We start from the raw sequence: 27,621 nt of genomic DNA on the forward strand, positions 1-27,621 counted from the left end.
TGCTGCTGACCCCTGAGCTTAAGATCTTTCTGCCACATTTGATGTACCGAGACCAGGAAGAAACAAATCACAGCCAGAAAAAAAGTTCCTTCAAAGGGATCACAGGCAATCAGGCAGCTGATTTTGGTCCAGTTTTGCCCTTTTCCCGTTCTGAAGGCACAACTCATTTACAATTCGACTTTGTCAGAGTAGCAAACCACCAGCGACGGCAGCCGGCTTGGTTCCTAATGTGTTCTGCTCCAAAGCGATGTCTCAGAGTGCACTGCAAAAACAGAACCAAAAATAAGCAATATTTTCTTGAAATTAGTGTATTTGTCCTTGATTTGATCAAGTAAATATGATTAACTGCCAACCCCTAAAATAAAATAATTAGATGTGCTGCACTTGAAATAAGTTGATGGAGATGAGTTCTTCCTTATTTAAGTGCAAAAATCTTATTCCATTTGCAGATTATGTTATTTACCTGCTCAAATAAAGTACAAATACACTCATTTCAAGAAAATTTTAACTTATATTTAGTTTAGTCTGTTTTTGCAGAGTGATTAAAGCTGTCTGCAGCAGCAGAGCGTTTCTGTCAGTTAATGGAAGGAGCTTCTCAGCCCATCTACTAAAACACCGGGTCTCTTTGGTCAAGCTTTCACAAGATCCACGAATACTAGTGTGAATAAAATGCTGTGAACCAATGTGAACATGGGTCCCGCAGACAGCCAGATCAATCACATAAACGGTTATGAAAAGAACGCGGCGTTGCTAAGATGGCTGACGACAGGTCTACACAAGAAGGCATCCCAGTTTACTGAACTCAGGTCGCACATAAAGAGCCTCAATAGACAGTGAAACAGGCGGCCATTCATCCTGACTCTTTGCTTTTGGGACGATTCTTTCTGGGAAAAACAAACAAACAGGACAAAGGTGGTAAGAGAAAGCGTTTTAATGACGGTGCAGCTTCTATCTGAGGCATGTTGAGGCTCGAGCAAACTGGGAACACAACAGGTGATCCCAGAAATACAAAAGGTGACACTAAACAACGTGAAGCCGCTCGTGAAATATGTTAAGGTCGAGGTGATCAACAGAACCTGCTAAGCGCGCATGCAGTGCCTTGCAGAAGTACCTGCTCCCTTTTTTTCCCAGCAAATTCTGACCAAAAACCAATTTTTTATTGGAATGTTATGTGATGGACTATAGTTGTGAAGTGAAATGAAGATTCTGTTCAATTCATCAAGACCTGCTTTTTGGTGTTGGGTTGTGGGGGACGGGTTCAAAGCAGGGAAGACCCTGGACAGGTGGCCAGTCCATCTCTATCTGTTCCATCTATTAACCCAACGTGGAAATAGTACACAACCGTTTACCAGGGAAGCAGCCGACAGGCTCGTGGTGTCTCTGGAGCAGCTGCAGAGATCAGTAACTCAGGTGGGAGTAGGAAAAAGGCCATGAGAAGGCTGTTTGGCACAAGACACACAGCAAAGTATGCAGACTGCCTGGAAGACAGCTGACATGGCACCTCTCTGCACCCAGGCTCCACTGTCACTGTGAAACAGAGGGACACCGTAGGGCCCGGCCCTAAACATTCAGAGATAAAATGAAGTAGTTCAGACTTCGGTTTTTTTGAGAATCTGAGGTAAGACTTGAAAATGCATGTTAATATAATATGATTGATTCTGACTTTGTAAAGTGCCCCAAGATGACATGTTTCATGAATTGGCGCTATATAAATAAAATTTAATTGAATTGAAAATTGAATTGAATTGAAGTTAATAGATGCTCTATCCGACCTGGGCCTGAGCTCTTCTGCAAAGAACAATGCCACCAACATACTTCCATCAATAATTACAGCCAAAGCCGGTTCTGAAAAGTATTAACTTAGGAGGGATGAATCAAAATGCACACCACACTGTTATGTTTCTGTGTGTGGATAAGGTTGCATCGGATCAGGATGCCCCCATGGCGCCTCCCTTAGGGGGGTTTCCAAGCACGTCCCACTGGGAGGAGACCCCGGGGAAGACCCAGAACTCACTGGAAGGACCATTTAGTCTGGCCTGGGAACGCCTTGGGGAGGAGAGGGATGTCTGGTGGCAGCAGAGGGGTTATCCGACCCGATCCCGGAGAAGCAGAAGACGATGGACAGATGCTGAAAACCATTTATTATCTCCGTCCCACTTTACAATTATACACTATGTAGTGTTGATCTATCACATAAGATCCCAATAAAATACGTAGAAGTCTGTGGTCGGGGTGTGAATAGTTTAGCAGGAAACTGGAGTTCAGACCCTGTTGGTGTAGCGGTGGTGCAAAATGGCTGCTGGAGAAGTAAAATGGTCACTTTAAAGCTTTCTGTGTAAAAAGATGTAAATATTCATACAGTACATGACACTAGGGACATGAAATACATGAGTTAAGCACAAAACAAGGACAATATTCCATAGCAGAGCTGGCACACCCAGCACCTAGTAGAATTGCACAGAACTGTGTCAGCCATTTTTGGGTTTTTAACCACGCATCAGCACAAGCTTTCAGAGCAGGGCGGAGTGTTCGCAGCAACAGGAGGCTCGCTGGCTTCACCTTTTGGCACGTTAAAGTCTGACGCCGAGCTGCACCTCACTTTCAACGTCCTGCTGAAACAGTAGGGTCTCTTTGGGGCGGCGGGGGGCGGCCGCTCTCTTCTGGAGCTCCGTTTGCACCTTTTGGCGCTTTGCTCCCGTGTGACGGGAATACTGTCGGGCCTCTCCTGGTTGCCAGGGATTTTAGCACAATCGGCGAGTTCTGCAATTGCGTCTGTAATAATGATGGATGCAGGATTTGCTTCACAGCAGTGTTCGCTTTCCTTCATCCTGTGTTTGTCATGACGGGCGGTCTGTGCAGAGGGGCTGGCACACCGGCCGTTGGGCCGTGTCGGGGCTTGGGAGCTCGCCTCCTGCTCCCCTTCAGGATTTAAAGGTTTTGTTACTTTGTCCGTGGTCTGCGGAGTAGAGCCTTGTCCGGAAGCTTTGCTGCTGTCCTGGTGTGACGCCGGTTGGACACAGTACTTTCTGAGACGGCAGGCATGGGCAGGTCCCTGCCTGGGGCCCACTGGCCTTCCCTGTGAGCAGTGATGGAACTGAGTGAGGGGGCAGTGGACGTAGTGGACACAGCAGTCCATGTGTGAGTAGGCCGGGTCCACGCTGGGCGCTAACAGGGCTGGGTTCTGTTTGATCCTGGCATTGCCTGAGAGATGGAGGAGCTGTGGGGTGGGAGGGCAGGACGGGGAGTCCCGGGGAGTGCAGGGACGCGGGGCCCACTGCTGAACAAGCTGAGATGGGGGATCTACACATGTACAGTTGTAAGTGTACTGGCAACTGGGTGGGGTAGGGAGGCCGTTTTCTGGCTGTGTTCTGTCTATATCAGTGCTGCGAACATGTGGAAAAGCTGCGGTGTGGTTTGGATGAGGAGGGACTCCGTTACAGAGCCGAGAGCAAAGCTCCTCCTCCGTCTCCTCCTCCTCCTCCTCTCCGGGTTTAACTCCGGCCTTCTGGCAGGAGGCCAATGGCTCCAGCTCATAGCGCTCTGCCTCCCTGCCCCTGGCCCCCAGCTGATACTTCTCCTCGGGGGGTGGGCATGCGGGCATGTCTTCGCCAAAGGCTTGGCACTGCAGCTTCTTGGGCAGAGGGATCTGACCACAGGTGCCCTGGGGCCCCAGGCAGCAGCACATGCACTGGAAGAAGAAGGTGGCAAAAGCCCAGCTTATGCACATGATGAGCATCATGAACGTGCCCAGCTGGGTGTAGGCTAGGACCGTCGACGGCATCATCATCGCCCCGGCAACAAAGGTTGTCACCGCTGCCATGGCGATGGCGGAGCCCATCCGGCTGAGGGAGAAGACCACCTTCCCCTCCCGGCCGGGTTCTGGAGCGAGCCTGTAGGCCACGCCGTAGTGGACAGCGAAGTCCACAGAGAGCCCCACGGCAACGGAGATGGTGACCGACTCCAGGACGTTCAGCTCCCAGCCCAGAAGCACCAGAGAGCCCACGGTGACAAAGATGGTGCCAGCAATAGACAGGATGGCGTACAGGCTGATGATGACGTTCCAGGTGGTCAGCAACATGACACTGAAAGCCACGGCCACAGACAGCGCCATGGCAATCAGCGTGCCGCCCGACAGGCTGTCTTGGAGGTCGTAGAACTCCAGGTTGCTGACAAACCAGCCGTGGCTAAGACCTTCTGGGGCGAAGCGCAGTTCCTCCGTGATCCAGGCGTCCACCTAAAACATCATCATGACGACAGGGGGGACACGTTTAGTCAAAGCATGATGCATTATCACACAGGATCAAAACTTTAAAGGACACAGGCACAACCTCACGGTAGAACTGGTACATCTTCTCATACGCCAAGGTGAAGAGGTAGGTGCTCTGGAACTCCAGAACGATGGCTCTGATGGTGTCGTTGATGTCAAACCGAGGTCCGGGGGTCTTGCTGTCCAGATGGTAGCTTGTGCTTCGATCCAGCTCCATGATGGCTCTCTTGATGCACAGCTGAAACACGTCCTTCTTATAGGGGAAAGTAGACTGACTACAGCAGGGGTAGACCGAGGTCTCCTCACAGTCCTGGTTCTCCATCCACTGTTACACAGAGCAGAAGACATGCTGTAAGGCAACTCCTCAGGGATGGGCCGGTCCAATCAGAGCCTTGCAAAGCCGTCACATGATCCAAACCTTTTACATACCCACTGTATTTTATCAGAATGTTATGTTATAGACCAAAACAACGTAGTACATGACTTTGAAGTAGAGGGAAACGGATAACTGGCTCTGTTTTTGTTTAAATAAAATCACCTCCTGTATTCGGCCTCCCTGTTTCAACACCATGTTGAAAACAATTCTTTCAGGATATGTCCCCATAGCTTTGCACATCTAGAGATTACGCTTGGGGTCGTTCATTTCTGAAAAATAAGTCAAGTTCTGTCACACTGGATGGAGAGCATCTGACAACCAGACTTTTCAGGTCTTACCAGATCCTCGAGTGGATCCAGCTCTGGACTTGGACTGGGTCTTTCTAACACAGGAACATGCTTTGATCTGTGGTAAGAAGCTGAACTCTGTGCCAGTCTCAAGTGGTTTGCAGAGTCTGATGGATTTTCTCTCAGAATCGTCTCATGCTTAGCTCCATCCATCTTGGAATAAACCCTGAGCAGCTTAAATGTTGCTGTTGAAGAAAAACAGCCCCATATGATGCTGCCACCAGGGTGTCTCTTGGACTGGATGGCATGTTCAGGGTGATGTGTGATGGTGGTTTTCCCCCAAACAAGAGTTTTGCATGTTAGTCAAAGCATTTCATTATGGTTTAATCTGAGCGGAGAACCTTCTTCCATGTGTCCCTTACCTGGTTTGGGTCAAACCCTAAGCAGGATTTATTTTGGCCTTCTTTCAACAATGGCCTCTGTCAGTCTGCTCCAGGGCAGCTGTGGCTTCTGACATAGCTCACCACCGTCAGGGTGTGAATGAATGGGTGAATGACATAGTGCAAAGCGCTTTGGGGTCATAGGACTTGATAAAGCGCTGTATGAGTACAAATGATTTGCCATTTTCTTGCAATCAACGGCCAGATTTGTGAAGTGCAAGAATAATAACTGGCCTGTTGACAGATTAGTTGACCTGAGCAGTGGATCTCTGCAGACTGACCAGAATTACCACGGTTCTGTCAGTTTAGGTGGATGGACAAACCTTGGTTGGTTGGGAGCATCTCCTATAACCACCAGATTCTATTTAAGGTACTAATGTAAAAGATCTGAACAAAAATGCATGAAAGGGTTTTGAGATTTTTCTTTGTATAAAAGTTCCATTCCAATTCACAATCAAGTACTAGTCTGCGTCGTTTTACTACATAAAATTCAATTTAAATAGATTAAAGTTTGGTTGTGAAAAAGGATAAAATGTTGAGCTGTGGTACCGACCTGTTTGAAGGTCTCGATGAAGCAGCTGGTGAAGTCCTGATCCTCCGACTGAAAGACAAAGCTCTGGTTCCTCAGCTTCTGGCAGAAGTTAAGGATCCACAGCTGAGATGCTGGGCTGGCTATGTTGAAGCTGCTGTCCAGCATCAGCTTCCCCTTGTTCTTAGGGTTCAGGGGATCCCCGTTGTCCTCGGGTGTAACCCCCCAGATGATAGTGATAGGCATGTGGAGGTCCTCGCCGTGATTCACGCGCTCAAACATGAAGAGCTTCTTGTACTCCGCGTCGTAGCGCTCGAACGGGTGAGAAGACCGGAACACCTGGAACTCCGCCAGCTCCAGGGACGGCAGCTTCATCTTGGGATTCACGCACACCACGTAAGCGCCGCCCACCGTGATGGCGAGGAACCAGAAGAGCCACAGGTAGCGCAGCTTGATGACGATGCACGGCAGTACCTTCTCGAAGAACATGCGGGACGCCTCGGAGACGGTGAACAGGCACCTGTGGAGCTTGTGGCACAGGGCGGCCCAGAACGCCAGCGTGCAGCAGTTCGCCTGCTGCTGCGCCGGCTTGGAGCAGGCGAACAGGTTAGGCAGGTAGCGCTCGTGTAGCACCACCACGGCGGGCAGCCACGTCACCATCAGGATGTAGTTGACCAAGATGGCCGTGCCGGCGTAGACGCCAAAGCAGCGGATGGCGGTGATGTTGCTGACGTAGTTGGCGTAAAAGGCGGCGGCGGTGGTGAAGCTGGTGACGAACATGGAGAGGGCGGCGTGGTGCAGGGTCACGCTCACCGTCTCCGACAGCTCGGCGTGCGGCTTGTCGAACTTGGTGTAGTTCCACACGTCGCACAGCACGAACGCGTCGTCTGCCCCGATCCCCACCAGGATGATGAGGGCGGTGAGGTTCATGAACGGGAAGAACTCGAAGTTAAAGACCATTCGGTACAGGAAGTAGGACACGATCAGCGAACTGATGATGGCGATTATGGTCATCAGCGTGATGAAAACCGAGCGCGTGTACACGCACATGACCAGCAGGACTATCACTATGGCTATGGCGGGGTACAGCGTGTCAGTGAGCAGGTAGTCCTGAAAGAGGTCGTGTTTGATCCCAAACTCGATCCCCGTGACGGTGGTGACGCCGTCCGACGAGTTCCAGTTCTCGAAGTTGTCCAGATAAATGTTCATCATGGACTCTCCTTTCTCTGTGGGCGAGAACAACATGCTGTACCTGAGCACGGGAGGATGCTCCGGGCTCTTTGGGCTCAGGAAGTCTTTGTCCACCAGGAAATGGAGGATCTGGAAGACGGCGTTGTACTTTGTGCACTTGCGGGGCACGCTGGCACATTTCAGCTGATCTTTGCGCCGCAGCGCCATGTCCCAGCAGTCGGGTACGAGGGTGCCGTTGTGGTAGTACTTGGCGCACGAGCGCAGGGTCTTGAGTGTGTGCGACACGTCCCGCTCTGTGATCTTCTGGCAGGATGACTTGTTGGTGAGGACGGCTATGTAGTTACCCAGAGTCCAGCTTGGACAACAGGAGACGTTATTGGTGCGCTGGCAGAGATTCAGGTAATCGCGGTGGGAGCGCACCTGTGGAACACACAAAGAATAAAAACAGACTAAAGGTAGGTAGAAAGGCAGCGAACACTAACAGCGTACCCATGGCGAGGCATTAGTGGGCTTACCCTTCTGTTGTCCTGATTGCACATCGATTTGATGGCCTGAATGTTCCACAGACTTTTCCCCTCGGCCGATGCAAACACCAGTCTGGAATAGCTGTCACCTGCATAAAGTTACAAAAACCTTTTGACTCCACGAGGAAGACACAAACGCCAGGCCTGATTCTTCCCAACAGCTTTTCACAGATCTAGTTTTGAACACAATGTGTTTCTCCAGCGGCTCGCAAAAGTAAACACACCCCCTTTTTTCATATTTTGTTACATTACAATCACAAACTTTACGGATTTTATTAGCCAGATGAACACAAAGTAGCAAAAACTAGAAAAAGCTGTTCCTGCGTAACAGCGAGTGAGAATGCTAATCTGCAGAATGATTGAGCAGAAGATGCAGAAAACATTGAAATCAGATTTGAAGAATTTGAAAAAAAATTAATTTGAAAAATTTGAAAAATTGGAAGAAATAGAAGAATTTGAAGGAATTTGAAGAATTTGAAAAAAATTGAAGGAATTTGAAAAATTTGAAGAAATTTGAAGAATTTAAAAAAATTTAAGAAATTTGAAGAATTTGAAAAAAAAGAAATTTGAAGAATTTGAACAAATTTGAAATTTTTTTAAAAATTTGAAGGAATTTCAAAAATTTGAAGAATTTGAAAAAATTTAAAAATTTGAAGAAATTTGAAAAATCTGAAAAACTTCAAAAAATTTGAAGGATTTTGAAAAATTTGAAGAATTTGAAGAATAAGAACAATCAGAAGAAGTGGAAGTATAGGAAGAATGTGAAGAATTTTAAGCAATTTGAAGCAATTTGCATTGATTTCAATGGGAACAGCAAAAAAAAAAAAAAAAAAAAAAAAAAAAAAAATCGCACAAAAAGTGAAATATTTTAAAAAGTGTATAAGTTAGCATACACTTTCTAAAGCTACTTGTTTGACACCTCATAGCTTGGAGATGCTTTATGCGACGTAGGCCAAATTTCTTGTGGAGCTTTCTCTCTAAAGGAGGTACAGACTCTGTGAAGCAGAAGTTTGTACGAGCTTCCTTGAGCTACTTCCGGTTAGCAACATGCTAACCGTTAGCCGCTAACAAGGTTGTGTTCAGTATCACCGGGTGATTGTACTCTGTCAGTTTGGTCCAAATTCTGTACTGGGAAGTGCCTCAAAAAGGGGTGCCAATACTTAATGTCACCAAAGGTCACCAAAGTTCATGGGTCAGATTGGCCTCCTTTAGCAACTGAGCCTCACCACATCTGGGCCCAGAACTCAACATTTGACCAAAATGGTCAGTAGCGCCATTTCCCACAGGTGGGTGGTGCTGTATTGGCCAATTGGGTCGTGTCTGGGCATCATGCCAGGTCCTGTTGGAAGCAAAGGCCCAATAGGAAAGTATGTGAAATCCAAAATGGCACAGAAAACTGACACATGGCTGAAAGTCACTTGAAAATTTTAAAATGTCAAGAGGAAGTGACTGTGCAAATTTCAGGTTCCTACAATAATCACAGCCACTGCAGTGGAAGTCGAAAGTTGCCATTCTATCCCAATAGAGCCTCTCCATCTGGCCCTCAGAGTTCCGTCGTCATGGAAACTCACTGACACACCTGCAGCGGGCCAGTCTACAGAAGTGCAGACACTTTGTGTCAGACTCTGCCTGTTGGATTATAATGGAGAACTTTGCCTCGAACAACGCTCCATATCTCCTGATCCGTAAATGGTAGAGACGTAATTTTTTCAGCGTTTATTTCGTAACGGATAGGAGAACAAGACAAACTATCGGCTTTTGCTAAAAATATTTCAATTTAGGCATAAAAAATTATGATATAAAGGGGATTTTTATGGAATTTCAGAAATCCTCTGAAAACAGTCCCGAACAAATCGCTGTAGCTGAAAAAGTATACGAGATATCAAAATAATTCTTTCACCGTGAGTATCAGCAGGCCTTTGAGGACTATGGAGCTCACTTTTATGTTTGTACAAAAATTGGTGTAGGCACAGCGACGATGTAAAAAAGTGGATGATGTGGAAGAATGAAGCTCCAAAGCGTTTTAAGGATTTTGCACATTCGCTACTCCCGAACAAATTGTTCCTGCGGAAAAACCGTAACAGTTATCCACAAAATTCCTTTTTTGTGAGTGCCAGAAGGGTCGGGACATTCATGTGTGAAAGTCTCATGCCTGTACATAAAATGGTTTAGGAGTAGCGACGATGCAGAAAAGTGCCTCATTTGGGGGGATGGAAGTCTGATCCTGTTTTAGCATTTTCCCAAAACGCTATTCCCGAACAAATTGTTCCTGCGGCAAAACCGTAACATTTATCGACAAAATTCCTTTTTTGTGAGTGCCAGAAGGGTCTGTACATGAATGTGTGAAAGTCTCATGCCTCTGCATCAAACGGTTTAGGAGTAGCGACGATGCGAAAACATGTGATCTTTTGGATTTTTAGGTGTCATTTTTGAAAACCGCTCCATAGGAAATGAATGGGGAAGGTTTCGGGTTAGTGTTACTCTGAGGTGATTTGCGAAAAATCTATAAATCCCACACCAATGATGGTTACATTTCCAGAATACAGACAAAAATTCCTACGTTTTGATGTATAATTTATGTGGATAGGGTGAAAATTGAGTGAGTGAGAAGAAATTGTTCAGAGAAGGAAAATCTATAGGAACGTAGAGTGGCCACTCTAAATTAACTCCCTAGCAACCGTAGCAACGCATTCATTTTTCTGAATTTTATGAAAATGCTAAATTATTTTAAGGAGGTACTGTATGAAAATGGTAGAAGATATGAAAAAGCTGAAGTAGCTGAAGGTTACTTGAACATTTTAAAAGTTGAATGGCGTTTCTAGCTGAAAGTAGGCTGAAGCAGTAAGCTGTCAAAAAGCTGAAATATTTGAAGAATTTGAAGAATTCTCCATTCAATTTCAATGAGAGCAAAAAACTCACAAAAAGTTAAATATTTTATATATTATAAAAGTTATAACTACCAAAAGACAGCAGTAATGTCGTGATCGAGCTGAACGTTTTGATACGAAAATTGTTTAAATCGGTTGAAGTATGCAGGAGTAGTTAGATGCCGAAAAACGTACGGAATAATAATCAAGACCTGAAGGAACTTAATAAGTGAGAATGCTGTATAGCATAATTGTGAAGTGGAAGAAAAATTTACTTTTTACAGCAGAAGAATCAGAAAAGTGGCAGTGCATCTATATTCAGCTTCCCTTAGCCAACACCGTGGAATCCCCTTTCACTGATCCACAGCTGCTGCCATGTCTCTACCAGATTTGTAAATCTACAAACTATTCTTCTTTCCTATTTTTCTTTGTTAAATATCACAAGCTCAGTCTGACAGGATAAATATCTGTGAACGACCTTTTTCAGGTCTTTCCACAGACCCCTAATGTTTAGAGTTGTTATCCTGCTGGAAGGTGAACCTCTGCTCCAGTGTCAAGTCTTTCTCAGCCTCTAACAGCATCTCTTCCAGGACAGTCCTGTATTTCCCTCTGGCTTCCTTCCCTTCAACTCTGACTAGCCCCACTTCCCTCGTTAAGGACAGCATCCCCACAACACGGTGCTAACACCACCGTGTTTAACAGAGAGGACGGTGACTTCAGCGTGCCGTGCTGTGTCTTCAAGCACACCTTCGGTTTTGCATGCAGGCCCAAAGGTCATCTGAGGACAGCATCTTTTGTGTCTGGGAGCTTGGGACAAATTCCAAATGGGACATGTCGCTGCTTCCTTAAAACAACAGCAAACAATGACTAATTGAGTCAGTCACTGGTGACTGGTGATAAATCGTTTGGGGGCAGCGCTAGAAGTCAGAGAATATCATCAAACAATAAGCTGCACCTAAACAGAAGTCAATCCACTGTCACTGGTCTGCTGCTGGATTGTCCTTTATCCACTTTTTTCCTCCGATTGAAAGTATCATGAAATGAGTATTGTGGAAATAAATGACCGATATCACCACCGGTGCGTTTCTTGTTGTAGTCTGAATCTTCTGTTTGCATTCAGATTTTTGATGACATTCACAAGCTGCCAGGTGTGTGACTGGCAGGTATGATGAATGAATCTGATTGGATGAAGAATGATTGGCCATGGGTATATCTCAAAGGCGATGCTTTAATTAACCAATAAGCGACCAGTATGAGGTCACATGGAAGTCAAAAGATAATATGAACGCATACACGCTCATCTGCCCTGCGCCCAACTAAACCTAAAAATAATTATTTTCATCTTATGAAAGAACAGATGTGATAGGTACCTTCCTTATCCTGTAACTTATGTTTACCATGTCTACACTTTTTCACAGCAGCACCATAGCGCCCTCTATTGACAACCTGCCACTTGTTCTTATGGCTGCAGATTATTTCATCCAGCTCTGTACCTCTGTAGCTCATCTAGCGTCACCACTGGCCTCCTGGCTGCTGCTCTGATCAGTCTACTCCTCGCCCCACCTGTCAGTTTAGGTGGACGACCATGTCTTGCTAGTTTGGCAGCTGTGCCATAATCTCTCCATGTTCAGATGGTGGACTGAACAGAGCCCTGGGAGATGCTCAGAGTTTGGGATATTGTTTTAGACCCTAACCCTCCTTTAACCTCTTAAGATCTGAGAATGGTACTCGAAACATTTAAAAAGGCTCTCTGATGCCTAAAAATGATCTGTTTCTCTTCAAGCATATATTTTTGAAGTTTAAACCTGATCAAACATATATGTTTACTCCTTTTTTAAGGGGTCAAAAAACCTAAGTCTGGACCATAATTCTCGGGTCTTAAGAAGTTAAACCTCTTCCCAGCGCTCTCCCTCACCTGTCTGCTGGGTTCCTTGGTCTTCATGGCACTGGTTGTTCTCTAATGTTCTCTAACAAACCTTTGCAGCCAGAAGCAGAACAGCTGGATTCATACCGAGGTTAAATTACACACACATGGACTCTGTTTACTAATCAGGCCTCTTCTGAAGGCGATTGGTTACGCTGGATTGTATTCAGGGGGATCAGAGGAACAGGAGCTGAAGACAAATTTATGCCATAAGCAGAACGCATGAACAGTTTCCCTTCCACTTCAAAATGATGCATCGCTTTGTGTCGGCCTATTACGTAGCTCCAAATAAAAGATGTTTATGTTTGTAATCTGACAAACTGTGGATACGGTTTAGGGATGGGAAAACCTTTGAGCAGCACTGTACCTAAAGCTTCAATTCTTTCTCCTCTGGATGTCTAATTTTACCTGGTACGTCACAGAAGAACTCTTTACTGAAGTCCCACTCAACCTCCCGTTTGTCTCTTTCCAAGTGGTCCTCTGGCCATCGAGGTTCTTGGTGACTGGAGAACAATAAGAGCAGAATTACATCGTTAGATTACAGGTTAGGTTACAGGGGCTGAACAAAGTTCTGGACACTTTTAGCAATAATGAAGGTGAAAAGAAAAAGGAAATGGGATGTAGTCCTGCTTCAACAAAGTCATTCCTGACAAATTGTTCCCATCAGATCAATTTAAAATTTGGAATCAATTCGACTGAAGAGAAAAAGGCACAAAAAGGCATCATAGAAAGGCGTCAACTAAGGCCAATAGACAAAGAGGAGATGACTTAAGCAGAGAATAGACAAGGAATGAAAAGCAATCCAACTACTGGAATAAAAAAACAACACAAGATGAAGGGATGGGTACCTTTCACATTTGAACCGATACGGTACCGATACCCGGTACCTATGAATCAGTATTAATAAAATCTCTAAAACCTTAAATTAAACAAATTTATTTCTCAATATATAAACTTGTTTGGTTCTACAAATGAGCCTTATTAAATCAGTTATGAATTTTACTACACTGCCTGACTCCACAGCACATAAAACTATGTTTTACCAAAACAGAGGCACACAGTGAACGAGGTGAATAGTTCTAGTGGCACAGTTTCAGAGAATTTAAAAACCTATATTTCTTTGTAATTCAGGGCAGGATGCATTTGCAATGAGGGAACACAGAGATGCTCTCCTCTCTGCTCTGACTACAGGCGAGTTAGACAGCGTTTGTAGAGGAAGGGCTTTTCAGCAGCACTCGCCGCTGCCTCAAGACAATACCTCCAGAACGATTGTTACTTTCATGGGAAGTCACTGATAACAGAAGAAAGTCGCTAGATTTTTCGCTAGTTGCCTTTTTGAACAAAGGTCGCTGGGTGGGTCTGAAATGTTGCTGGTCACTGGCAGCAGTATTCCCGCCGCTGGCCTCGCACTGTGCGCGACAAATATTGCAGCGAGCGTAATCTGCAGCGCATTTTGAAAAGCGGAGACAGAGCTTTCTATCAGCCATGCTTGCTTTGTTTACTGGACCAGCGGCTACTGGAGTCATTACGCTTTTGTGCGTGCAACGCTGTGTCCATGTCTGGCATGGTAAATCGGCCACTCTTCCACTCCCTCAGTGTCACAATGGTGCGTTAAGGTACCGTTTGATTTTGCATGAACTGGTCCTTGGTAGTACCAACGGGGTTCTGTGGGTATCTACTACTCTTGGGTATCTACAAGAGTAGTCTATATCCTTCATCATATACGGTGCCGTGCTATTTTTGCTCAAAGCACAGCGATACCCAAAACACTCTTAGTCTGCACTTCTTATGACCCCAGCTCAGTGGGGGTAATTATGCTGATTATAATGACAGCAGCATTCTGCTTCTGATTGCTGACTTTAACTCTTGCCCCCCTTTTATTATTCATGATGAAGACATTTCCAGCCGCCCTCATGATTTGTGCTTCTACATTTGAACAGGATGATGGACCTCTTGCATAATTGATACAGTCCCAATTCCAGGTGGACATTGACAACCGAACATTTCAGCTTTGCCATTTTTGTTTTCAACTAGAGAGGAAGCTCCGAGTTCGCTTCCACATTCAGAGGAAATTTTCAAACAGCAAACACGGCGTAGCAGAAAATCTTGATATTTTGTCAGGAAGTCCTAAAAAAAAAAAAAGGCCCACAGGAGACGGAGGTGGACACATCGCAGCATGTGGATGAAGAGGTTCCTCAATGTCTGCCTGTCTAGGGCTTCTTCTTGCGCCTGCACTGTCCTCTGCTCAGCCTTTCTGCTATGCAGCCTAAGTGGACTAAAGACATGTCTTTAGTTTTAATAGTTTTCTGTTAAACACCTTTTTCTGACTTATCTTGAACCTCGCCATACTGAAAATAAACAACTTTGAGTGGTTTTTGTTGACTAAAAGCGCAACTAAAATCTCATGGTGAATTCAGCATGTTAGAGAGGTTACCTTTTGGCCTGCTCGTCTGCATATTTGAAGGGGTAGTTGGCCAGTGTGGCTTTGTAGCCTGTATTCTTCACCATGTTGTTCCATGTGACCAGTCGCTGGCCAATAGCAGTTCCCCGAGGCTCAAAACCCTTTGGGGGTGAGAAAAAAAAAAGTAAAACAACTTCACAAAATCAAAGAAAGTGGATGCCAAATCAGATTTACAGCATGAGCTAAAAAATTAAATAACAGCAACACAGATGCAGAAAAACAGACTCAGCATGTCATTTCCCACCAAAGATAGGCAAACAAAAAGAAACCCAAAAATATCTAAAACTTTTTTTGGGGGGTAAAAACATTTAAATACTTCCCAATGTAACTTCTGAATCCCAGAGGAACACGATGATGCTGTACTTACTAGCAGCGGGTCAGAGAAATCAGGCAGGTCGGGTACCAGGACCCCCACCAGGGCGCAAATCACGATGAGCACCGTACACACTCCCAGCACGACAACTGGCCAATCGGCTATCAGCTCTGAATAGCTGGAAACACGACAGAAACCGCAATCAGAACGGATCCAGCCTGCCGTGCATCTCCAATCAGACACTTAGAGAAACTTAGAAGGAGGCAGCCAAAAAAGATGAGACCAATGGACCTTAACATTGTCAAAAGTCATTCTATGATTTTTATGTTGGGTTAAAAAAAGAGAACTGAATCTAAAACCTCCATCTTGTTATTATTTGAGGCATTTCCTTTTTTATTTAAAGTGATATTTTTGGGAAGTCTCCACCCTCCCCTATGAACAGCCTGCAGTACAGAAGTGGCTTCCTCTAAACTCTCTTCATGTTCTGCATTAAGCTGCAGGAGAACGGACAGATGAGGAGATCCAAGCTGCCGGTTACTGGAGGCCAGGTACCGGGAGAAATACAACTCCCTTTTTCCAACTCTCATGAGTCACTGCTGAGGAATGATGGCTCCAGAAGAGCGGTGATGGATGGATGACAGGACCAAAGGAGAGAAGGGGAGGAGGAGAGTTTCGCAAACCAGAACATCGACAGAGGAGAAACAGTTTTTTGGCAGGTCTTACCTTTTGGGGAATCGAAAGGGCCTTGCAGGGCTGAAAAACAGAACGAGGGAGATAAATCAAGTTTACATCCCGAAGTCAAAGCAACAGCCAATCACAAACAGACCTGTGGATGCTTTAGAAAAAGAGTGCACAGACTGTCCTCAGCATCTGAAGTCTGTTCCAGCAGGAGCACCCGGCCTGGGTTCTGGGCGACTTGAAACATTAAAGCTGACGCTGCTCTCAAAAACCATCTCCAGCGAACTTATCACAAGACTTTGCTCCTGTGTTCAGCCGCTGTTACTAATGCACAGACGCCTCACGTAAGGCTATTGACACCAACTGGCAGTCAGTGAGGCTCACAATGAGCTTCACTGTATGAACCCTTAACACCCTTGCAGATCTAGATTTACATTACAGTCTCTCTCTTTCTCATTATTCATACTTTTCTCAATAATCAGGGGGAAAATATTACTTTACAGCAATCAGGCCCTCCAATAACTGGCAATAAGCTTGTTGCATGTGTTCACATATTTTGTACCATTTATCTCGGGGGACGAGCTCCAAATCTTAGGCTGGTCCTTGCTGTAACCGTAATCTTTAGCATCCTCCAGATTCTCCCTCAGGTTTAGGTCGGGACTCTGACTGAGCAACTCTAGAAACATTCACTTTAAAAGTAAAACTGCCAGGAGTGTGACTCATTTGGGCTTTAGTTGTGGATCTAAAAATGCCACCTTGCTCAAACTGGTACTAACAAAACTGCGTCTGAACCCAGAACAGATCTAAGAAGAAGAATCTCCAAAATGTTCTTACTACATCTTTGTGAATCTGCTTTTTGTTACACAGTAACTGCTTTTAATTAAATTTTTGGATTTATTGATATTCATTGATGCTCCTACAAAACCAACAGTGGAGAAAATAACAAAAACAACAATCCAAAGCAGTTTTGAGGGTTTTCAGACACCACTAGTTGGAATTTATTGTTGTTGAGATAAATCTAAATTCAATACAATAAAGGCCAAGCCCTAATGGCCTAGTCAAAACCCAGTACTAAATTCAATTAAAAATATGTGGCAAGACTTTGAGACCTGACTCTCACTGATGCTCTTCATCCAATCTGATCAGGCTTCAGCTATTTTAGACAGAAAATGAGGAAAACTCTCAGTCATCTGCAACACTGGGAGAACGTTAGCCTGACAGACCGGCAGGTAGAAGGGAAGTGAAATATGCTTCAACAAAGTATTGTTTCCTGAGACTAACACCGAGATGGATTCTATTTACTAAATAGTCCTTTGAAGGCACTTGGATGGATTTGGGGGTGTCAGAATTAAGATAGCTGAATGCAAATGCACATCACACCTTTCGGCTTTGAATTTGTGAAACCACGTGCTGTCTTCCTTTTCCTCAACAATTATGCACAAATTGGTACACGCTAATCTGTTGCATAAAGTCTCCACGTTCAGGTTTACGACTTGTCGAGACTAATTGTGAAAATGTTAAAAAAAGGTATAAATAGTCTTGCAAGGTACTATAAACCTTCTAGAACAGCCCACATGGATCATGCAGTAACAATGTAAAGTACTGTGAAACTTTACTATCTACTACCGCCTCTGGTAGCCCTTCATGACATGGTGGAGTTGACCCCAAACCCAAACCCCCCCCCCCCCCCCAAAAGGGGTTTTAGCTGCTCGGGATTTCTCTGGACTTCTCGTCAACTCCTCCACAGAGCAGCAGAAGGTATGGATGCTTGAGTATTGGGGAGGGGTGTGTGTGTGTGAGTTTCAGTCAGGCTTTAGAGCTCATCATAGCACTGAAACAGCTCTGGTGAAGGTCACTAATGATATTCTCATGGCCTCAGATAATGGACTTGTGTCTATACTTGTCCTGTTAGATCTCAGTGCTGCATTTGATACAGTTGATCACAATATTCTCCTACAAAGACTTGAACATACTGTAGGGATTAAGGGGAAAGCATTAGGCTGGTTTAAATCTTATCTGTCAGACAGATTCCAATTTGTTCATGTTAATAATAAATCTTCCTCAAACTCTAGGGTCACCTGTGGAGTACCACAGGGTTCAGTCCTTGGACCAATTCTCTTTACTATATATATGCTTCCGATAGGCAAAATTATCAGACAGCATGGGATTAATTTCCACTGTTATGCTGATGATACTCAGCTATATTTATCTATAAATCCTGATGAATCCAATCAATTACTTCGACTGCAGTCATGTCTTGATGACATCAAATGCTGGATGACTTTAAATTTCCTGCATCTAAATTCTGACAAGACCGAAGTTTTAATCTTTGGGCCAGAGTCCTCAAAAAATAAACTTCTTAACCAATCACTTAATCTGGGTGGCATTAACCTGGCCTCTGGTAATAAAGTAAAAAATCTTGGTGTTATTTTTGACCAAGACATGTCATTTAAATCCCATATTAAACAGGTTTCCAGAGTTTCCTTTTTTCACCTCCGGAATATCGCCAAAATTAGAAACATTCTGTCCAGGAGTGATGCTGAAAAACTGGTCCATGCATTTGTTACTTCAAGGCTGGACTATTGTAATTCTTTACTATCAGGAAGTCCACAAAATGCAGTTCAAAGCCTTCAGCTGATCCAAAATGCTGCGGCAAGAGTTCTAATGAAAATCAACAAGAGGGATCATATTTCTCCAATTTTAGCTTCCCTTCATTGGCTTCCTGTTAAATCAAGAATAGAATTTAAAATTCTTCTTCTAACGTATAAAGCCCTTAATAATCAAACTCCATCATATATCAGAGCTCTGATTACCCCGTATGTTCCTAACAGAGCACTTCGCTCTCAGACTGCAAGTCGGCTGGTGGTTCCTAGAGTCTCTAAAGGTAGAATGGGAGGCAGATCCTTTAGCTATCAGGCTCCTCTCCTGTGGAACCAACTCCCAGTTTTGGTCCGTGAGGCAGACACCCTGTCTACTTTTAAGACTAGGCTTAAAACTTTTCTTTTTGACAAAAATTATAACTAGTGGCTCATGTTACTCTCAGCTACCTTTATAGTTTTACTGCTATAGGCTTAGGCTACTGGAGTTTATCAGGATCTAATTTTCTCACTCTATTGAGTTCTACTGTTCTTCAATTATGCATTATGTGTTGTCATTTCTGTTTTAACTTTCTGTTCTCTCTCTTTTCTCTTCATAGTAGGTACACCTGGTCTGGCGTTCTGTTAACTGTGACATCATCCAGAGAAGACGGCTCACCCGCTACTACCATCTAATGTAGAACAGATTACTGGATCAATGTGTGCTTCTGTGCTTTTTTGTTTCTCTTGTTGTGTCTCTGTTCTGTCTTCTGTAACCCCAGTCGGTCGAGGCAGATGACCGTTCATACTGAGCCCGGTTCTGCCGGAGGTTTTTCCTTCCCGTTAATGGGTGGTTTTTCTTCCCACTGTCGCTTCATGCTTGCTCAGTATGAGGGATTGCAGCAAAGCCATGTGCAATGCAGATGACTCTTCCTGTGGCTCTACGCTTCCCCAGGAGTGAATGCTGCTTGTCGGGACTTTGATGCAATCAACTGGTTTCCTTATATAGGACATTTTTGACCAATCTGTATAATATGATTGAACTTGACTTTGTAAAGTGCCTTGAGATTACATGTTTCATGATTTGGCGCTATATAAATAAAATTGAATTGAATTGTGTGTGTGTGTGTGTGTGTGTGTGTGTGTGTGTGTGTGTGTGTGTGTGTGTGTGTGTGTGTGTGTGTGTGTGTGTGTGTGTGTGTGTGTGTGTGTGTGTGCGCGTGTGTCCGGTATGCTGGCAGCAGACTGGAAGAGGGTGGTGGTGTTGTGGTAGAGGAAGTGGGGAAAATCAGATAGGACCACCTGATCATAGCAGGGCACCGGGAGATAAGGGATCTGGTATAACAGGTTGACAGAAGAGGGAAACGCGTCTGCAGAGAAACTGCAGAGACAAAAACCTCTCGGCTGCCAAAACCCTGTACGCCGTGAGAAATGTAGGTCCTCAAAATTTAGTGTTGCAAATTCAATCAGTTCCAGCAGAGTGCATCTTGCACTAAAAGAAATCTCTACACTTTCTTTGTCCGCCACACACAACACGTCATCGTCGACATACTGACATTAACTTGAGGCTCTCATGATAAAAGTCAAAGAGGGTGAATGCAGAAGTCACCTCCTGCAACCTGCTGTGTTTGGGATAAGATAGTTGGAGCTTATTTTGATCACAACCAAACTATAAAAGTACTGATGAGGAATGATACTCCGCTGAGGAGTCGCCAGACGTCATTTGACTCAAACGGCAATCTACCAACACGATAACAAGGAAGCAGTGTTTATAAATGTAAAATAGAACCACATTATTTACCATCAGGCTCATGAACATTCAGTCAATAACACTAACCATCTACAACCTTGTTCCAAAGTGACAAACTGATTTAGACCAATTATGGCTAAAAAAAAAAAAAAAATTTGGTTTCCTGATAAAATCTGATTTCTGATTTTCTTTGAGGTCAGGCCTGCTGGTTCCAATTGGACCGATACCATTTCTCCCCCCTAAGGACTATATAAACCACTACAACGGATGTGCTGCAGGGTCTTTGATAACACAGAAAACCAACAAATTCCAAGAACATCCCCGTTTTTGCAACTAAATATATGGTCCTAACTTCACCATAATGAAAAAATGAATGCATCACAAAACACGCTGTTGGGAAAGATATCGGCCTTTTCTGCATTTGACCTGCTGACCTGGTCAGAACAGATTCCGTGAAAACATGTCTGGTTCCAATTTCCAGTCAGTTAAATGGCGCGTCTCTAAAGAAGATCCCTGCTCCTTTTGCTTGCCTTTGAGCTAATGGCCAAGGAAAAAAAGTCTGTGTTGCGACTGTAATCCTTTGGGTTGTGCACAGTCGTTTGACTTTCCTTGTATGGCCTTGAACTGCAGACCTCAGGACACAGATATGGCCCAACCTGGAGGAGGGAAAATACTTGGAATGGATTCAGAGAAGCGCTGTGAGGTCTATCTATTTCTCTGCTAAAGCTCTGTTTTGAATTTCGGCGAGCAACCCTCCCAACGTGAATTTGCTTCAGCCAACTAAAAAGGTGCGTAGCATAGTTGAGGACGTGTGAGGGCAAAGAGAAGACCGATCAAGAACATACGGAGTCAACAGCCGTTTGCAGTATCTGAAGTAATATGTAATAAAACAAAGCATACAGCATGGTACGTGGCATAGCTAGAAACTACGATTGGGGTGAAAAAAGCAGAAGGAAGGTAATGGGGGAAGACTGCGGTGAGACACAAAGAGTAGGTGTTGACTGACGAGGCTCTAAAATCCGTAGGCCAACGAGGCACCGTGTCGGATTTCCTCTTAGACGCTCTGATCTCCTTCACTCGCGATGCCCCTAAAGCAAACCTAGACTCAGGACTCTGCCCCTCCGTCCCGACTTTCTCCTCCTCTCTCCTTTCACTGTCAACCTATTTCCCAGGAGGAGAGTGTTTCGGGATCACTGGGCTAATTAATAAGGTAAACACAGACCACCAGCCGCTCACTCAGCACTGCGCTGACAGAGGGGAGCAACAGGGGAGCAAAAGGCAGCGGAGGACACCGAGCCGCTGCGTTACCATGCTCAACTCTATGATACCGTGCTACACTTAGGAACTCGAAGAATAATACTGACGTTCTTACCTCTGTGGGATAACAGGGGCTTCACGTCAAATTACAGAAATGATATGTTTTGACTAAAAGTACAGTTTTACGAAGCTATGAGCAGCACATTGCCCTGGTGTCCAGGCCGTTCTGTAGGGTGGTGGTATGTGTGCTGAGACACAAGGCTGAGGGTTACCTGTCCACAGTGGGATGGGTAACCCTTTACTAAATAACACCCTCATGTCAGAGCAAGAGTAATTAGTGTCAACCATTGGACTGCGGGGTCTGCCTCATTCCGCACAATTACAAGCCGTGAAACGGGTCCCTGCTACCAGTGCTGCCATCCACAACTACCTCTGGAGGCAAGCCGGGCTGGAAAACTGTGCTGTGCACAAAAATGCCCATCAGTAATTAAGACTATTGGTGTATTTGTACAAGGACCCTGGGTTAAACCAATCAGAGAGATGCTGCAGGAGGCATTAGGTGACATCAATATGACTTCTAAGAGACTTTACCTAAACTCATCATGGACATCAATGTCTTATTGGTTTAGGCTGGTAATAATTCATCTCTTTAACCATGGTGGGCTGCTAATAGATAAGATCATAAAAATATATTCAATTTGAAAAACAAAACACTGATGCAGAAGTTGAGATTTGTTGTGGATTATCTCAAATCCATGCAGGATCAAGATTACACTTACTGGCTCAAATATATAGATACACCCACACAGAGACTGATGTCCCTTAGCGAACTGAAAAGAAACAACACTTTTTGTAGCCACTGACAAGTTTTCTGGGCACAACTGATTGATTATCTGTCCCCTCTGCTTAGTACACATGATAGATGTTTTCCTGGAACTGATCTGACCTGTAGGCTAAACTTCTGGATCTATACACATTCTTGCCTGCTTTATCTACTTCACAATCCCTCTTGATTTGTGTTTGGGATCACTGTCCTGTTGGAACTTCCAGCCGTGTCCAAGTATCGACCGTCTGATCCAAGCAGCAGGCTTCCGTCTCCTTGTTATCCACTTTGTTGCTGCCAAGCACTGAAGCCTTCACCAAGCAGACAATAGCCTGTTTCCCTTCCAGGTCTCGTGCAAATTTTGAGCGAACTGCTAAAATGTCACAAAAAAAGATAATGCGAATCAGACGTGTTTCCATCTACAGGTTTGTAGTGAATAAACCAGGCGACTTAAAGTGTAACGTCGTCATACGTTAACGTTACGCTGTACTTAACAGGAAGTAGAGGTTGCAAGAGGTTTTAATGAATGTGTTGCTATTATTTGGCTCGAGTCTCTTCGTCGGTCCACATGTACCAGTTGCCTTCAGCCCCATTGTCTAGCGTTATGGGAACATTCAGGAGGAGGACCGGCAGCAGAAACAGCCGATCAGTCATGTGAGGTAAATGTTCACTACTTCAGAACTGATTCGACAAATGTTTTCATCCCATCTTTAGTGCATTGACTCTTTTTCGAAAAGGTCAAAAACCACCTCAAGCAAGCGTAAAAACCTTTGCAAAATTTAGTGAGTTGATTAGAATTAGACATTGAAAAGTCAAACATTGTTAGAAAGTAAAAATGTATGATATTCTTATTTTATGCTGCAGTTTTTTTCAATAAGAGACGTTTTCAGTGTCACTGCAGAGATCCTTCAGCTACGATGTCACTACAAGCTGGCACTGTTTTGTCGTCAGGCTAAACTGAAGGCCCTTCATGGGCCTTCTGTTTTTCCAGTACTCCATAGTTTTACATCAAAAACACAGCCTACCAACAAGAAAGAAGTCACTGCTCAAAAATCAAAATTTTCAACCTCCACTAAAGTTTGTAGCTGCCCACATGGGCATGTCAAATGCACTATGGGAAAAAGCTCAAGATAGATAAAGACTGAGGTATTTCACAACAGTGAATTGTAGCATCTTGGAGGCTTTCAACACTAAGAACAATGCATCAACTGTGGAGTGGTAGGGTCACGTTTCACAGCCACTGGTGCTGATGCATTGCCTAAATGGATAGAAAAATAAAGGAGGATCACCTTCAAATTCCTCAACTTCAACTGATAGATGGCTGAAACCTGGAAACATCCCCCACATTATTCCTGCTGAAAATTTATGAACTATTCTGGACCAGAATACCACACAGTGCAATACCTCTCCCAATATTCTCTATCTGCATCAGTAGTTTATTAAAGCCTTAAAAAGTGTTTTTTTCTGCTACTTGCTACAGGCAGTTTAACTGAATATAAGTGAGGGTGTTTGTTTATACACTACTTGAGTCTGTGTATATAATTCTGACCCTCTGTGGATTAGAGAACATCCACAGTAACTTCCAACATGCGAATAACCATGATAAAAAGGGGTAGAAATGCATCACTAATAGCCCAAAACTAAAGGCATTTATGCTGACGAGTGGATGTAAACCTCTTATCTCATCCATATATTACAGTACACTTTTACAGTGAAGTGACAAATATTAGCTTCTCATAGAGCTTTAGAGCCAGTGTCTGTCAAGCAAAACCATCTAAACACAACCTTAGCAATATATTAGTATGTAGAAAGAGAAACTGGAGGAGAAACTGAAACTCGGACATCATTTCTGGAAATACGACCAATAATGGTTGAAGGTTTTCTACACAAGAATACCCAATATGGTAAAATGGTAAATGGCTTGTACTTGTATAGTGCTTTAACTAGTCTTGACAACCTCCAAAGCGCTTTACACTACAGTCTTAGTCATTCACCCATTCACACAAAGATTCACACCCTGACGGTGGTGAGCTATGTTAGTAGCTACAGCTGCCCTGGGGCAGACAGACAGAGGCGAGGCTGCCATGCACCTGACCACCGCCAGCAGGCAATGCGGGTGAAGTGTCTTGCCCAAGAACACAACGACAGAGACGGTCAGTACGGGGGGATCGAACCGGCAACCCGCCAATTGCAAGACGAACTCCCTAAGATCAGGACAGTCGATATGACGGCAGACTTCCAGAGAACTTCCTCCAAATAGACTTCCCTCACAATCCTCACTGTATCCTCTGTGGATTACTTCAGGTTCCTGGGAACCGTCCTTTCTCCGGACCCGAACTGGTCCTCACACAGACACCATTCAGAAGAAGGCCCAGCAGACACGATGCTTCCTGTGGAAACTCAACAAGTACAGCCCTGCACATGAGCTGCAGGTCATCTTCTACACAGCCATCGGTCCTTTGTTTGTCCATCACTGTGTGGTTTGGCTCATCCACAAAACAGGACCGGTCCAGACTGCAATGCACAACCAGGTCTGCAGAGAGGACCATCAAGGCTGAACTTCCCTCCATCAGGAAAAGGGCAGCTAACATCTCTGCAGACCGCACACATCCTGGACACAAACTCTTTAGACTTAACTTTAGGTCGTTGTTGCACAGCGCTTTTTACAAAATAAAAATAAAAATATAAAAAAAACTGCAGTCACTGACACACTTCCTTTCCCCAAGCTGTGATGAGTCAGCCACACTGCTGTAAAGCAAAATAGGCAGAATTGCACTATCAACTCACAACCTCCTTTTTTCATATATATTGCAAAACATGGTTCTACATACACACATACTGCCGCTATTATCCCTAATTTTTACTTCTAACATTTATATATGTACACCTAATCAGGGTTTGATGGCAGCGTATATTAGCATAATGGGTATTTACACAAAATATTTTTTAAATTACGCTAAAATGAGGCCGTTACGCTCAATAAACGTAATAATGCTATGTTCTAAGCTAACAGTACAACACGGATGTTTGACAGCAACATGGGAAGGTGATTAAAACTCTTTAACGCGCATCAGTAAACCTCCTAGACAACAGAAGCCAATGCTAGCTGTTATTAGCTTGATGAACAGCCCAATGAAAATATTCCTGCTAACGTCTATAGGCAGTGAGCGCTTCCCTGATTGTGCACACAATCTTGGCCAATAAAGCTGACTCTGATTCTCTCGTTATCCCATCAAGGAAACCCACCAGACATAGAAAGTAAAGACATCAGAGACTCTGCTTCAGTGCAGCTGACAAATGTTGGCCATCTCTGAATTTTGTAGGTTTTAATGACCTTGACATAAATTTTCATGCAGCCTCTGAAAGCAGAAAAAGCTCATAGCAACATGTGGTCACATCAGTGTGTGTGTGTGTGTGTGTGTGTTTCTGAAGCCACTGGTGAGCATGGCCTTTTCTGTCTGCACCTGCCACTGCCCTGAATTCCTCGAGGTGAATTACGGGCGTGCACAAATTCCAGACAGACAGTCAGTATTTGAGGACTGTAGCCAAATGGTTGCAAGCTGTCATTCTGCATGACATCTTCATCGGGGCTTCTTTCAACCTCTTATTTCTCCATCTTGGATTTAAACTGAAAACTGTGGCACAATGAACACATTTAATGTTTTAAATTTTACTGGGATTTTTTTTTAATAGACCAACCCAAAGTAGCACGTACTTGTCATGTGGAGGGAAATGATACCTGGACTTCAAAATTACAGACAGAAATCTGAAAATGTGGAGCATATCTAATCAGACGAGACAACAGGAAGCCAAGCACTAGACATCTACTCTAGAAATGGACAAAGACACATAAAGCTTTAAATAAAAGCTGCCTGAATCTGCTCCTACCTAAATTCTTAACTAAAGACAGATGTGACAATAAATTTCCAAAGTCTTCTCTTTGCTATGAACCTCAAATCATAAACCTACAAAAGGATCTCACATGCAAAGCCTTACTAAAGTGTTCATACAACAAAGAAACATGTGGAAGAAATCGGGCCTGGTCAGCTGAGACCAAAAATTTACTGTGTGGCAGAAAAATACCACCGAACATGATCCTGAACACACTATCTTCACAGTGAAACACGGTGGTGGCAGCATCATGCCCTAGGGTTGCTTTTCTCTTAAGCAGGCTGATCAGAGAAGATGGGAAGAAGGATGGATCTGCCCTGTACTCCAATTAAACACGGTGAGGTGTTCGGTTTGAATGGCAAAACTTGGAAAAAACCCAAGGGTGTGAGGTCCGGTATAACGTGTGACCGGGTCATTCCTGTACGAGAGGAATAATATCACTAAAAGTCAATAAGCGGATGAGAATTTCAGATGAAATCACCAGTCCTCAGTTCGGTGTAGGCGTAAGAACCTTCAGGATGACGCGTACGGTCACCCAGAACCGATACAGGACGCCTCCAGAGCTGGACCCGTTGGGGGTTTTGGTGTTGCCCACTGTCAAGATCAAAGTTAAACTTTCACTAAAAAGCTGAAAGAAGTGGTAACACAGCGCTCACAGGAACAGCGGCGGTTATTTTACACAGCCTGGAGAACTATTTTACTGCTCGGTAAAGTCCCCCTTTTTAAAGCCCAAACCAGTTCACAGCTCTATGAGTCATTTACTTCTCACTGCACGACGCTCGTTTCTGTAAACCAAGTGCTAAGCACAAGTCTAGGCAAGGGCAACATTTCTTTTCTGAGAGGCAATTTAGCTACCGATGAGCTTCTGATGTGTGGCTAATGAATATTTATCATACGTGGATTTGCCAGAACACACAAAAAGATAAACCTTGTGGAAACAAGTTCTATTGGGACTCAAATGAAGTGAGATTGTCTCTGGACTCGCTCATTAATGAGGTAGAAAAAGGTTAAGGTTTTGTCTCAGCATAGACTAAGATCAGTTTTCGTTATCGACGACCTCCTGTTTGACTCCAGGTCTTCTGAGGACACAACAGCTCAGCCATTTAGGGCCGCTGTGACGGTGGGGAAGCGCAGAAACCCGAACGTGTCGATGGGTGCTTTGGCTTCAGTCAGACATAATCAACAATAAAGAGATAGTTTACACTGTATTTCACACCCAATACAAGAAGATGGCAGCTAATACTTTAGTAAATATTACCTTCAGACGCTTAGCCACAGCTAAAGCCGGCCAACAGGTGTTAGGGATCAAATTTTTCAACGTATTACGATGCGGACAAAGAAAATTATAACTTGACTAACAAACCAAACCTCCTCCATTATCCTAAAGTTCATTTATGACCAAATTGGGAAGATCCCAAAAACTAAATTCATAAGTGAGTAAGTGTAATAACGGCACATTTGAAGGTC

General features: G+C 44.3%; 1 protein-coding gene across 2 annotated transcripts in view; it reads right to left on the minus strand.

The window, feature by feature from the left end:
• Positions 1 to 915: 915 nt before the first annotated feature.
• The window catches only part of LOC105917171 (protein dispatched homolog 1-like), a 97,518-nt gene continuing 70,812 nt past the window's right edge, over positions 916 to 27,621 (minus strand). For both annotated transcript variants that reach the window (XM_036147680.1, XM_036147681.1), the window contains 8 exons: positions 15,903 to 15,932; positions 15,234 to 15,357; positions 14,840 to 14,967; positions 12,814 to 12,908; positions 7,606 to 7,703; positions 5,924 to 7,510; positions 4,329 to 4,592; positions 916 to 4,234 (listed from right to left, as the gene is read on the minus strand). In XM_036147680.1, the coding sequence (XP_036003573.1) occupies positions 2,498 to 4,234; positions 4,329 to 4,592; positions 5,924 to 7,510; positions 7,606 to 7,703; positions 12,814 to 12,908; positions 14,840 to 14,967; positions 15,234 to 15,357; positions 15,903 to 15,932 (4,063 nt within the window). In that variant the 3' untranslated portion in view covers positions 916 to 2,497. The remainder of the gene's footprint in view (positions 4,235 to 4,328; positions 4,593 to 5,923; positions 7,511 to 7,605; positions 7,704 to 12,813; positions 12,909 to 14,839; positions 14,968 to 15,233; positions 15,358 to 15,902; positions 15,933 to 27,621) is intronic.

Source organism: Fundulus heteroclitus, chromosome 15, assembly GCF_011125445.2.
Source record: "Fundulus heteroclitus isolate FHET01 chromosome 15, MU-UCD_Fhet_4.1, whole genome shotgun sequence".
Lineage (NCBI taxonomy): Eukaryota > Metazoa > Chordata > Actinopteri > Cyprinodontiformes > Fundulidae > Fundulus > Fundulus heteroclitus.